At 42.4% G+C, this 14,244-nt stretch overlaps 1 protein-coding gene across 1 annotated transcript in view; it reads right to left on the bottom strand.

Annotated features, from left to right (window-relative positions):
• Positions 1-3,095: 3,095 nt before the first annotated feature.
• Positions 3,096-14,244, bottom strand: part of znhit6 (zinc finger HIT-type containing 6) — a 49,538-nt gene continuing 38,389 nt past the window's right edge. The window contains exon 10 of the mRNA XM_036592379.1: positions 3,096-5,691. Coding sequence (XP_036448272.1) covers positions 4,286-5,691 — 1,406 coding nt within the window. The 3' untranslated portion in view covers positions 3,096-4,285. The remainder of the gene's footprint in view (positions 5,692-14,244) is intronic.

Here is a 14,244-nt window from a genome sequence, read left to right as displayed (position 1 = left end):
AGCCTGACCGCTCCGCTATTTATGGATAATTTTTTATTTACAGCTTAATTCTTGCCGTTAAAATGCCACAACTAATTTAATGTCATTTTAAAAGTGTAGGCCTACATTATGTTTCTGTATGGCCTAGTACAGGGGTCAGCAACCCAAATGCTAAGAAACCACCTTGGGAGCCACATTTCCATTTTAGCATCTTGGCTGTAAATATGTCTCAGTATGTGTTGATGTCCTAGTATAGGCTAAAATATAATATAAATGAAAACACAGACTTACTCTGCTCTGCTTTAAACTTTAGCTCAGCTATAGCTGCTTTTCTCACATCTCTCTCATCTTTTTACGAGGCTGGAGTCGCTTCTCATTCACCAGCTTCTTGTTCGAATTTTCCCGTTCCACCTTAAATGGTGCCCGAGGAGCCAGAATGTAACTGCTGCACCATTTAAGATGGAATGGGAAAATTCGAGCTGGCAACCGAGAAACTGACTTCAGCCTCGTGACTTTTTAGTGTTTTAAGGTTTCTCGTTGCAGATTAAACATATCAGAAAACCAGCTGGAGTGATTATAAACACAAATAAATCAGTTTGTCTCTAAATTATTGATGTTCGTCTTAAAACTTTCTCTTTACCTTTTCGTTACCTACTAGTTAGGCAAGATTGTTGTCTGTGTTGCCATGGTGAGCAGCTAATCTTCATGGTGAGCAGTGTTAATCTTCAAGGTTAAAGGTGAAATAGCAGATATAACCCGACCGGACTAGCGCAAACTTGTATGCTGCTACTGGCTGCAGTACAACATTAACAAACTTTTTATTGGGTCTGAAAACCCAGAAAAAAACATCAAATACAAAAATACCAACAAGAAAAAGCATCAATCTGAAATCAGATTACAGCTCCATAATCTGTGCATTTACCAGCACTGGGCCTGCTGACACACCAAAACCACTGTGTGAGGTACACAGACTAGCGAATGAGGCTATGAAGCAGCCTAACTACTTCACCATTAGGAGAAAAACATGCAACAAATGGCAAAACAGGCTAATCATCACCTGTAAACAGCCCTACACACTTAAAAAAGATGGTTCTTCAAGGGTTCTTTAGGAAAGAAAATGGTTCTATATAGAACCATGAACGCTCAATGAATGACTAAAGGGTTCTTAGTATTGTGAAAGTGTTCCTCAGATTGATGGAAACTGTGTTCTGTATGGTGCTATAGAGAACCTTTTTGAAAAGCGTTCTATATAGCAGCAAAAAGGGTTCTGCTATTGTTACAAGCCTGACATCATCACAACAGACAAACATATTTTGCTACTTTATAGAACCCTTTTCAAAAAGATTCTATATAGAACCATTTGCAGCACATTCTCCATCAATCTCAAGAACCCTTTCACAATGAAAAGAACCCTTTAAAAGTGCAAAGACTTCTTTGCGTGTTCATGGCTCTATATAGAACCATGTTCTTCACCAAAGAACCTTTGAAGAACCATCTTTTTTGAGAGTATCCTGGTCTGTCTGAACCATCGTTGGCTACGGTTCGATACACATTATTAAACAGGTGAGGAGCTCCTGCTCTACATGATGCCACCACAGAAATGAATCAATAGTAGATATTAGAAACAAAGGGCAGGAAACAGGCCTACTCGTTCTAGAACTCAATGCCCGTTGAGCTGACCAGATAAATGAACAGACGTAAAGATAAACAGACAGACAGATAGACAGAGAGGTTGCCAGACAGGAAGACCACGGTGAAGTATGAGGTCATCAGCTCCTTTCACAGCAGGAGGCTGGAAAAAGATCAGCATATCAAAGAGACAATGACGAAGAACTGCAGGATTACAACACACGACTGCGCTGAAGACCAGCCTACAGGAGACACAATCAACACACACACACACACACACACACACAACAGCACGAACGTCTGCAGGGGCGACAACATGTGCCTTACAGACACGCGCGCCTCACACGGGACGACCCTCACGAACAAGTCACGAGTATTTTTATGTCAAGTGTCTAAAAACCTCACATTCACAATGTAACTCTGTGCACTTTCCCATGTAAACACGTTTTTAAGTGTCTACAGGTCTAAAAACCATGTGGTCACAAGTACATCTGGAACATCATACGCAATCTGTTTTCCTTCCACGTGATTACCTCAATCATGTGTTTACGCTTTTCATGTGATCATAACATTTGAAGTGTCTAAAAACGCCTTCACAAGTACACATTTAATCACACTGATTTCCCCAAACCATCACTTTTTTCCACATGTGAAAAGTAGAGTAACGAGAATAGTCCGAAAACCAGGTCATCACATGATAAATAACGTGAAGGCTAAGCGATGCGTTACAACAATGTTATTACATTTAGCTGTAATGAACTAGCCAGCTGAGCGCGATACCTGCGACAGCTGACTGTGTGACTCTGATTGTGAACGTGAGCCGTGCAGCGTGAGTGCAGGAAGAGCCGTAGCAACTTGACATCGCATCTAATCCAGGCATGTCAAACTGGGGACCTTCCAGCCTAAAGCGCTGTGGAGATCAGCGTTCACCCTCATCTAACACTCTGAATTCAGTTCATGAAGGCCTCACTTATGAGCTGAATCAGGTGTGTTTAAAGAGGCAGTGAGCTGAAGTCTGCAGTGTTTTGGCCTGCGAGGACTGGAGCCTGACACACGTGATCTAATCACACTATTTTAAAACTAGTTTTATTAGGAGGAAGCAGTTCTGAACTGTATCTGCTGGCATTACTGTCGTTTTAAAAGGCTGAAACACAGACTTTTAAATGATGTTTACTATAAATGATTAATTCTTACTGAAAAGAACTGCTGGGTTTTCCTTGTGTAGCTGGCACAAGCAGCATTTACAGAGGAACAGAGAAGTAATGAGATGCATATTGAAAGAAGTAATTAGCAAAGTTAAGCCCATTACAGTTAGACTGCGGTAATTAGCAACACGTAATGGTACTTTTTTGGATTACAACCCTGAAACTATTCACAAATATGGACAAACAGCGGTCCACACAGTGGACGGTCAGTTTAATAAGAACTACACAACACACAGCTCACATGCTCAGGTCATCAGAGACATACACGCACATACTTATGAATAATTTGACCGGGACACACCCCTTTTTATTAAAAACTGATTTCACAGAAATAACAGTCCCGCCCACATCAGCCTGTCCTGCTCATTACTCTGTAGAAGACGCAGAAGAATGAACCGAAGCGAAGCTCCTGAAAACAAACACTGTTAAATGGGAATTTCACAGATTTCACAAAATATCTGCATAATCCAATAGAGATGTATACAGTATACAGTCAGAGTGGTTTGACAGGAAGATGTGGAGAGCCGTACTGTCTGATTTCTTTACAGTGGTGGTGATAGGAACCATTTCAATCACCATTTCACATCATTTCAATCATAAATCGGAGAAAATATGTTTTCTTTGGGGACTATTTCTCCTCATAGTGCCCTGCATGCACATCACCATGAACAGAATTAGAAAATGTACATTTTAGGCTAATAAATGGTCTCAAAAGCATCGTAAAACAATGCCTCAGACAGCAGGCAGTGTCTGAAGTGGTCATGAATGTAATAACCTTCTGTGAGGGAGCTTTTAGAGGAGGACGTCTGGTTCCTATCACCACCACTGTGAACAATTCCGACTCCAAGTTTCCCTAAAACTGAACTTTTCACACCAAACCACTCTGAATGACTGTGTTTACATGTTAGCCATTTAATTATGTTGAAATTTCGGGATTACCCGTTAATTCCATATGTATACCTTATCACTGTGTATGAACCTCTTAAATAAAGCCGCAAGGGTGAAATCAAAAATAATAAAGGTAGCAGACTCACATGATTCACAGTACAAAACTGGACTTGCCAAATAAAATATAGTACAGAAAAGAGAAAATAAAGGGGTTTATATAGTTGTCAGAATGTGACTGTGACTTTCCATCACCTTCATAAGAAAGTTACAAAAACAAAAGTAATACTGTACTAATTAAAGAGAAGCTATCAGTCAGTAAGTGGTCTTTCCATTGCGTCCACATTTGCAGCCTGTATTTGTCCATTGCCGTGTCCATCAACATCACCCTGACCACCATCATGGTCATCATGATGCTTATCATTAGAAGCTAAATGAAGGCAATCGGTTTCCATGGTTACATTTTGGTCATTGACAGCAGCAGCACTATCAACACCATCAACCTGACCTTTGATATCCTCCTCTTCACAACGTTCATAAAGACCATCTGTTTCTATGGTCACTCTTTGGTCATCAGTAGTGCCACTCTAATGACCATCATCACCACAATCACGATCAGTGTTTTGATCATGAGCAGAAGAAGGAAGGCAGTCTGTTTCCACGGTTACCTTTTGGTCATTGAGAGCAGGAACACTGTCAACACCACAATGAACTTGACCTTCATCACCACCCTGTTTATCATGACTATGAGGAAGAGGGCTGTTTGTTACCATGGTTACCTTTTGGTCATTGAGAGCAGAAGCACAGTCAACACCACCATGGTGACCTTCATCGCCACCCTGTTTATCATGACTATGAGGAAGAGGGCTATTTGTTTCCATGGCTACCTTTTGGTCAATAGCAACATCAGTATTATCAGCACCATCAACTTCACCTTCATCACCATCCTCATCACCGCCATTATCAAAGTGCAGATTACGATCTGTCTCCACGGTTACATCCTCATCATTAGTAGATACGGCTCGGTCAACACCACCATCAACCCGATCTTCATCACTGCCTTCACAAGGACCACGAAGAGAAGATTCAGACGTCTCCATGGTCACCTTTTGGTCATTAGCACCGTTCTGAGTACCTTCAACCTGACCATCATCGTTCTTTTGACCACGATCACGAGAAGGAGGGTGATCTGTTTCCATGGCTGCATTTTGGTCTTGAGCTGTGCCACCATCATCATCCTCCTTCACGTCTTCATCATGAGAAGAAGGAGGAAGATCAGTTTTCATGGTTACCTTTGGGTCATTAACAGCAAGAACCATGTCAACATCACAATGGACCAGGCCTTCATCACCTGCCAGTTCACCATGACTGTGAGGTACAGGGTCAGCTGTTTCCATGGTTACCATTTGATCACTAATCTGATCTTCATTCTTTTCACAATGATCAGGTTGAGCTGGAGGGTCATTTGTTTTCGTGGTTCCGTTTAGGTCATTAGCAGTGCTAACCTGACGGTCCTCCACCTCCTCACCTTCATGAGGAAGACAATGATGTGTTTCCACGGTAACAGTAGCAACAGCATCAGCCTGAACTTTAACTTCTTCACCAGGATCACGAGAAGGAGGGTCATCTGTTTTCATGGTTGCATGTTGGCTGCTGATAGTACCACCCTGATCCTCATCATCATCGTCATCATCCTTATCATCATCATCATCTTCGGAACTTTCATCTTTGTGAGGAGGATTACGATCTGTGCTTTTTTGCTCTTTAGCATGACCAGCGCTACGAACATGCTCATCTTCATCCTCCTCCTCACTCCTAATCTCTCCTTCTTCCAACTCAGATTCATCAGCCATGCATTTCCTCCTCTTCTCTGGGTGTTTCAGGCCCTCTGGAGGTTCTGGATCATCTCTGGAGCTTGATACAGGCAGGTATGAGGTTCCCCATGTTGTGGCGCTCCCTTTGGGGTCACTGGACTTCACCACACTCTTCCTCTCTGGAACACAGATATGTTAGTTAGACAGTCATTCACAGTGTGTTAGAACGTTCACCCACATTCACAATGTTCTACAGCAGGAGTTAAAACTGGGTTCCTTCCACAGCTTAACAGAGTTTAGTGAACTCATCAGCTAATTAGTGAGAACCAAGTTAAATTCAGAGCGGTAGATGAAGGAAAACGCAAATCTCTGCAGAGATGTGACCTGCACGGAACCCAGTCTGACACTCCTTTTCTAGAATTTTTTCCCGCCTATTGAAACGGATCTAAAATGTTCTCCCCATTCACACTGTTCTAGAATGACATCTATCAAAATGTTTTAGAACATTCTTGCCTATTCACAATGTTCAAGAAAGTTCTCCCACATTGACACTCGTTCACACTGCTGTTTGCACCATTAAGACAGTTCTAGAATGTTCACTCTTGATGAAACTGTTCTAGAATCTTCTCCCTCATTCACTGTTCTAGAATATTCTCTCCTGTTCACACTGTTCTAGAAATGTTCTTCCTCATTCCCACTGTTCTACAATGTAAGCCCCCATTCATGCTGTTCTAGAGTGTTATTAACACTCTTCTGGAATGTCCTACCCACTTTCACATTTGTTCTAGAATGTTCTTCCTCATTCACACTGTGCTAGAACATTCTCATTCACACTGTTCTAGAATTTTCTTCCTCATTTACACTGTTTTAGAATGTTCTCCCCATTCATGTTGTTCTAGAGTGCTATCCCCCCATTAACACTGTTCTGGAATGTTCTACGAACTTTTACATTTGTTCTAGAATGTTCTACGAACTTTTACATTTGTTCTAGAATGTTCTCTCTCATTCATGCTGTTCTGGAATGTTTTTCCTGATTCACACTGTTCTAGAATGTTTTCCCCATTCATGCTGTTCTAGAGTATTACCCCCCTCATAACACTGATTCTTGAATGTTCTACCCACTTTTTCATTGTTCTAGAATGTTCTCTGCCTCTCACTGGGCATGATGACCTTAGGCTCTTGTGCAGCTGCCCCAGAGTGACCCATTCTTGTCATTGCTTTTCTGTGTATATCATACAAGCTGTGTGTGCACATTTAAACACCCGAGTCAGCAGCAGAGGCACCTTAAGACAGCTGAAGTCACATTAGAAGGATGATTTCAGAGAAAGAGTTTCAGGCATGTTGCGCTCTTTCCCAGAACGCAGGAATGAATGTTCATATGAAACAACTTGGGCGATGACGCAGCAGGGAAACAATGGCCTAAAAATAAAACAAGTCTCTTAACAAGCCTTTCTGCTCTCGCCATGTAGTTTTGTGTGGTTAGAGTAGGTGCTGGGTCAGCGCGGACATAAAGAGTTCAGCAACCGCGCTGCAGCAGCTCCACACGCACTTCTCTATTGTACTCTCGCTTCTCCTTCTGTCTCAAGATAGCTTTGGTGGCATGACTGGGTCGAGTACAATACTGCCAAAGCAAGAAAAGCAGTTTTTCAGGCTGGCTTTACACGAAGAAACTTACACATAGCTGTGTTTCAGCTGTCACATCATATAACAAGGTTGCATGCAACACTAGAGGCCACACAACTATTCATTTGTACTAGTCGACTAGTCATTACCACATTACGAAATCCTGAAGTGTTCCAGACGCCTGTGAAAAGTATTTTGTTAGCAGTCGCTAATGGAGGCTGGGGTGGCAGATGCTGCATCCTGAGGTGTGAGACTGCAGAAGGGCTCCAAGTCTCAGTCTCAGGCACTCTGCACATTAAAGCGCACAGACAGTCACATGTAAACTGCGCGCTAAAATCACCACGGCTCTCAGAATTTAAACTGGCTCTGGCTTCTAGCAAATGCTAGAAGCAAGCAGTTGCATCACTATAGATCAGGGGTGTCAAACTCAACCACTGAAAGGGCCATATAACATTTCGCCATGACCTGAATGCCTACTGCTTATTCAAAAACAGCAAAATAGGCAATGAAAACATATTCAAATAATTCTAAATAAAAATTAACTGTTTTAAGTTTTTTTTAAACTGCCTATTTCCTTGAACTAGACATCAGGCATTTTTCTTTTGGTGTAACCGCTGCCCATGGACTGTTGTTGGGGGAAGGGGGCGGAATGCACACAATGGTGCAGTGCATGCTGGGCACTGTAGTGCATCTCAGGGTGAAACGGGCTACTAATAATACATCCCAATAGGATTGTGCCATGGGCCTGACTTGGTTCGCAGGCCTTTAGATAAAGCCCATTTAATGCCAGATGTGGTAACTGCGCCGCATGACGCGCCGCTCCTATATTAATCAATGTAGACTTTCACTCCGGCCGTGTGCGTCGCGAGGCAGTAACGTACATGTGAAGGGCAAAATACGCTTTGGGTCTATTCCTGACATGAGCAAATGCAATGTCTATGCTATAAGATACAATCTAGGCTAATAAACAAATCAACAAACCTAGTTTTAACTCTGACAGGTTGACTGAAATCCCTTGAGTAGGTTAACGTTGTGAACACAGGTGTCTCCTCCTCTTCACACAGAGCTACATCACCTGGTGAGAAGGCCAGCAACAGTCATGGCAGCTAGTCAAGATTTTACTGATCTCTATATCATCTACATAAAGTTTATATGAGTAATAAACGGACAATCCAGATGTTTAGATTACGTGAAAACACAACTCAAAGAGCAGCCGCGAGGCGTGTCTGTGCAGCGCGTCGCATCTGGTGTGAAACGAGCGTAAGACTTTCAGAGCGAGATATAGTTGCTAAACCACAAAACATTCACACTATCGTGTTATCAATGCTATATAACGATATATACCTCTTTATTACTATCATTAAGTTGATCTTGACTCTTAGTGACTGTATGGATAGTGTTTCTCCAGACTGTCCTGTCTTCTTATAAGAAGTTTGCTTCTTAATAGTTTATTCATGATTCCACAGATTGTCTCCATCCATCCCGTTGCTGGTCGTCCTCTGTTCCAAGCAGAACTGGTTCTTTGCATAAAACATCCAAATAAGAGCTTCAGTTCGGTCGTCTGGGCTCGAGTGAGACGTGAAACTTGATTTGGTCGAGGATCCATTTGTTTTCTTTGCTGTCCAAGGTGCTCTCAAAAGTCATCACCATCACAGACGTCTGAAGGCATCATTAGTTTTCCTGTCCCTCTTTTTTGTGGAGATGTTTTTGACAAAATATGTTAATTCAAACCTTTTATATCCATAAATGTTACAAATGGATATACTGTGCATTTTGGAATATAGTCAATATTGCACAAGTTTATCTCTTACACAACATCTACTGTGTGTGTGTGTGTGTGTGTGTGTGTGTGTGTGTGTGTGTGTGTGTGTGTGAGTGAGAGACTAAGGGGGTCTGTGAGTGAGGTAAGTGTGAGAAGAAGCCTCATTAACAGTAGAAAAAGAGCAGCTGAACCATTCACACAACCCGAGGGGCCAAAACTCTATTGACCTGTTTACGCACTAATTTCCTCATCCAGAACTAAATGCAGATGTGCACTCCTGCAATATCGCAACAGCAGTAACACTTAGGGTTGGCTGTTCACGCAGCGGATGGGATGAAGAATTTATGGGTCAGGAACTGTGATTTTGAAGTGACAGTTCAGTAAAAAAGTGAAGGTGGATTCAGTTCAATGGAACTCATCGTCAGGAGTGGTCGGCTCTGGCCGGCCGTGGCATTGACAAGGTGCCCTTGGTATCTGGCACCAAGAGGTTAGCAGCAGATCCTTTAAGTCCTGTAAATTGCGAGGTGGAGCTGCTGCAGATAGGACCTCTTGTTCCAGCACATCCCACAGATAACAGGAAAATTAAAGGCCAGTACAACGCCTTGAACTCTTCATGCTCCTTAAACCACTCCTGAACATTGAAGCGTATCAGAGCGTATTATCCTGCTGAAAGAGGCCTCTGCCATCGAAAGCCATAAAGGTGTGTACCTGCCTACCTCCACAACAATGTTAACGTAGGTGGCACATGTCAAAGTGGCGTCCACATGAACGCTGGACCAGAACTTCACCCAGAGCCCTACACTACCTCCACTGGCTTGACTTCTTCCTAGAGTGCATCCTGGTGCCATCACTTCCCCAGGTAAATGGCCAAGCGTACCTGGCCGTCCACGTCCATTCCAACGCAGTTCACTGGCCATAACAATTTAGCTCACTGACCACTGCCTATTTCTCCCACATCCAGCACATCGACTAAAACCGTCTGTTTGCTTACCATCTAATATACCCCAGACCTTTACATGTGCCATACATACAAGATAATAAACCTCTGTGAGTGGTCATAATGTTTTGGCTCATTGGTGTACATGTTTGGGTTTATATAGTATTTATTAGGTGAGTTACCCAGCTTGAAAACTGCTAGGTTGGCTGCTTGGCTGAGTGCTGCTGCAGACAAAGTGAAGCCACTACCATCAACCACGCCAGTCATCTACTATTCAGGCTCCAGTACTAATACACAGTGAAACACTGACACTTTGCATGGAAATTAAGCAGACCATCCCTGTTCATTGAAGCTTTTATGCTAGAAGAAGCAAAACTACACCCATGTCCATCCTTTGTGTTTTCACCCTTCAAGCATAATCTGTGAGTGTGATGGCAATCAGCTGGTATTTATGACATTTTCTACTAATTCTATTTTGGAAATATCCTAGTTCTGAGAAGTTTACTGCTCACCATGTAGCTAAGATATCTTAAGCTTGTTCTTGGCTAAGTTCTTTTGAAAGTGGTGCAACACCTTTATCATACTGATCCGCTTAAGATTCGGATTTGAAGATTGTTCTAAACTTCTGAAAGAAAATGATGTCAGGCTGCTGCAGTCAGTTGGTAACACTAATGTAATACAGTCCATACTTTAGACATTTTCTAGTTTTTGTATGTATTTGTTGATCTATTTGTTAAGTGGAAATTTCTTTATTTGTTTTTGTGTTGTGCTTTTAGTAAAGAACCTCATATCTAATTGTCTTGAGAACGTACTGGAATTGTGTTTAACTTGCTGTCTAGGCTATGTAGGAAAACGCATTCAATGTGAAGCACTACTATATAATTACTTAGTATAATTAGATTTACTTGTATATTTTTTACTGTTTATAGTTGGTGAGTTAGCCAACTTGCTAACAAGTAACCTAAGCTTATAGGCACTGATTGGCATCATACAATATACAGTTACCTATAAAAATGATACAGGCAAAATTCATGTTTTAAGATGGCTGCTAGTTGGGTTGTGACTGCTGATGTACTTTCGCTCATTATTTGAATTCAGTTTTAGTGCAGAGAGAAGCTGATCAGAGAGGGAAAGGAGGAAAAGAAGTGAGAGGTTGTGATGAAGCTAAGTGGTCTCTTCTCTTCTCAATCTAAACACATTCAGCTCCACTTCCATCTAGTTCTGCTTCTTTCTTTGTCCTGATTAAGGTCCCTTTCATATCCTACACTCACAACATCATGACGTTAAGCTGATTCAGAGACTATAAAGCAGTAGTTTGGCCAAAAAAATACATTTTTCACAATTTCATCATACAATGTCAGAAACCACATAAGGAAGTCTGAGAATACCGAACAAGTTTTCAAATACCAGCGTCTTAGAAAGTGGTTCATTTGTTGAAATGATTCTGTCTCATGCTGCCCTGTGCTTCTTTATATAATCTTAGAATGTTCTGTACCTCTCTGTACTGTCATATCACTGCTATGTAACCCAGACTAGATTTATAACTGGGGGGGAACAAGTTTGGGCCAATCTAAGGTGATAACGCTGTGTTCGAATCTGTATGTTCTCCAGCTCAGAGGAGAAACAGACACCCATTGACTGGCTAATGGCTCTGTAAGGCAGCAGCTGCAACACATGTTCTTCTCGAACGTCTCAGTCATAACGTCCAAGCTCCAGCAGATACTATCATCAAAATGTAAGAATTAGCAAAACAGCCAGGCGCAGAATTTGTATTGCATTTGAATCTTCTGGGAAAACCACATGAAGTCTGGCAGCTGTGAATCAGTAAAGAAGCAAACTTCAGACACCAAACACGTCTTGATCAACTACATTTGGGATAAAGTCATGTGAACAACTGAGCCTGATTTCTCAGACAGCAAAAATGCGACATTATTTTATTCATTAAAAGGAGCTCAAACTGGGCTACGGACATCTGAGCTAAATCTTCTGGATGAAGTGATGAAGCTCTCTCTATTTTTACATTTCCAAAATGGAAAACGGCCCACCCACTGCCACTGTTCGCCCAAAAGGACCAAATTAGACCAATAATTGCCCAAATGCGGTCGGGGTGGGGACGGGATGACAACACTCAACTACCCAGCAAAAACACCAACATGGTTTGAACTGGTTTAACAAGCCTAACACTGCACCAAACAAGCGTGAAATAGGCAGCCTTGCAGCTTTATGGCCAAACACTTATATGTCGTGAAACCATTTTCACTTGTATTTTCCAACACAAATAGGAATAAAACGTTAAAAGTTAAAGTTTAAGCATCTGTTACTCATAAGTAGGCAAAAGAAAAACTGCAACCTCACAAACTTGAAATATTTTCAGAGAAAAACATTCTAGCAACAGGATATAATGGGCCTCATTCTTCCAATGTCTTCTTAAAACCCACTTACGCAGTTTTCACTATGACTGACATTCACCTGTGTTTTCTTATGTGGGATTTGTTCTAAGAACAGAATCTACACACTCAAGAGCACAAAGGTGTGAACAGTTCTGCAGTTTAAGAACACGGCATGAATCTGACGTTGACTATTTCTTAGGATTTTTCTCAAGAACACGTTTAGGAAAAAGATATTGGTGAATGAGGCTCATTGTTTTAAGGCAGAACAAAGTGTCGTGGGTACACGGCTGTGCAACTGGGCCCACCGCTGAGCACCGATGGCGACTTTGGCGAGAGTAGAAAAGCCTTTAATGCCCTCCTAGTTATTCAGCACCTGTGTGCTCCAGGGAAAGGCTGCCTCTGGCAGTTAGACACATGAAATGAGACTCGACTGTTGTTTTCCTGCTCCTCTGCGTTTACAGTGTACATGTGAGATGAGGAATCCACCTGTCGTGTTCACAGTTTGACAGCTTATTGTCAGTGCAGGTATCTGTCTTCGCTGTGTTTGTTACCTTCTGAAACTCACTGCACTCAGATGGTCAATGTGGTCAAAAGTGTCCTATCTGGTTAACAGTGTTTACATAGTGGTTCCTTTGCTTCCATCATGAGTCACACTGGTTTTTCAAATGTTGTGTAAGTCAGATATTGTTAAGGCTTCCGAGTGGCCCAACTGTCTAAGCAGTGGCCCGATCATCAGGAGATAGCGAGTTTAGTCCCTGGTGATGCTACAGCCGTCCAAGGCCGGGAGTCTAAGAGAACATAATATTGGCCTCATTCTCTCTAAGTGGGCAGGATGGCCCCCCCGTCTCACCCCATCACTCGACATGATGCCAGTGCAGGTGTCTGTTAGCTGACGTAACAGATCTGGCGTTTAGTGTTCTCCTCCGAGCGCCTTCAGCTGTCCAATGACGTTGCATTAGCGACAGTTCAGAAAGATGTGGTGGTGCTGCACAGGTCTCGGAGGAAGCCTGTGCTAGCTTTCGCCCTCCTAGCGCTGGTGGTGTCGTGTGACTGGGGGATTCCTGAGTAGCGGGTGGAACTGGTTACGACTAAATCTGGAAGAAAACTGGGAAAAAACTTGTTTTCTTTCAGTGAACGTAGAAACATTTGCGCCACCAAGAGGCTCGCACTCTCGCACAAATTAAAGGAATATCAGCAGATCGCCAATCGCATATTTAGGCTGAAAATCGATTCCGATTGATCGTTTCACTTCTTTTTTCACTTGAAGATATTCCACATTTGGTTTTTTGGTGCAGTGTGAATGCTTGTACTGTTCTTATGTGAAAAAAATCGTGATTGTGTCCGAAGATTTTGCACTTTTCATGTCGTGTTTGGTATGTATCGACAATAAGAGAAAGAAAAATGTTTACATTTAATTTTTCATCACTTAGAAGCATCATCTCATTGTCATGATGCTGGACGGAAGTGAAGCGGAGTTTGTTTAGACTGAGATGACGAGAAGAGACAGCTCAGCTTTTTACCGCTTCCCATTCCTCTCTCTATCATGACTAAGCTCAGAGCAGCGTGTGGTGTATCTCCAGCCGCAGACTCTTCACTAGCGCAGTATGACTGATAGAGATATGAGCAGCTAAATAAGGGCCTTCACTAACCAACACAATCACAAACAATTACACGAAGCCCGTTTCCAGGAACAACGACCTTAAACAGAGAGTAAATGAGAAATAAAGGCTGGACACTGGAGACAAATACTCTAAGGAAACGTGCGTTTGTATGATGACACTTTCTGGCCGTGGTCAGTGCCAGGACGAGTCTCCTGAGAGGTGTGTGTGTGTGTGTCTGTGTGTGTGTATGGGTGTGTGTGGCTGATGTTTTGTTGGGTAACGTGGAGACTGAAACACTAAGTGACTCAGGCTGTTATTACAGCAGAGGACCTTTAGAGCAGATGGACCCTAACCAGGTCTTTCTGGACCGGACCCTAATTCTTCTGACGAAGCACAACATCAGCTAACCCAAAGTGTAG

This window comes from Colossoma macropomum, unplaced genomic scaffold (genome assembly GCF_904425465.1).
Source record: "Colossoma macropomum unplaced genomic scaffold, Colossoma_macropomum, whole genome shotgun sequence".
NCBI classification, from domain to species: Eukaryota; Metazoa; Chordata; class Actinopteri; order Characiformes; family Serrasalmidae; genus Colossoma; species Colossoma macropomum.
This window is presented reverse-complemented; position numbering and strand designations above follow the sequence as displayed.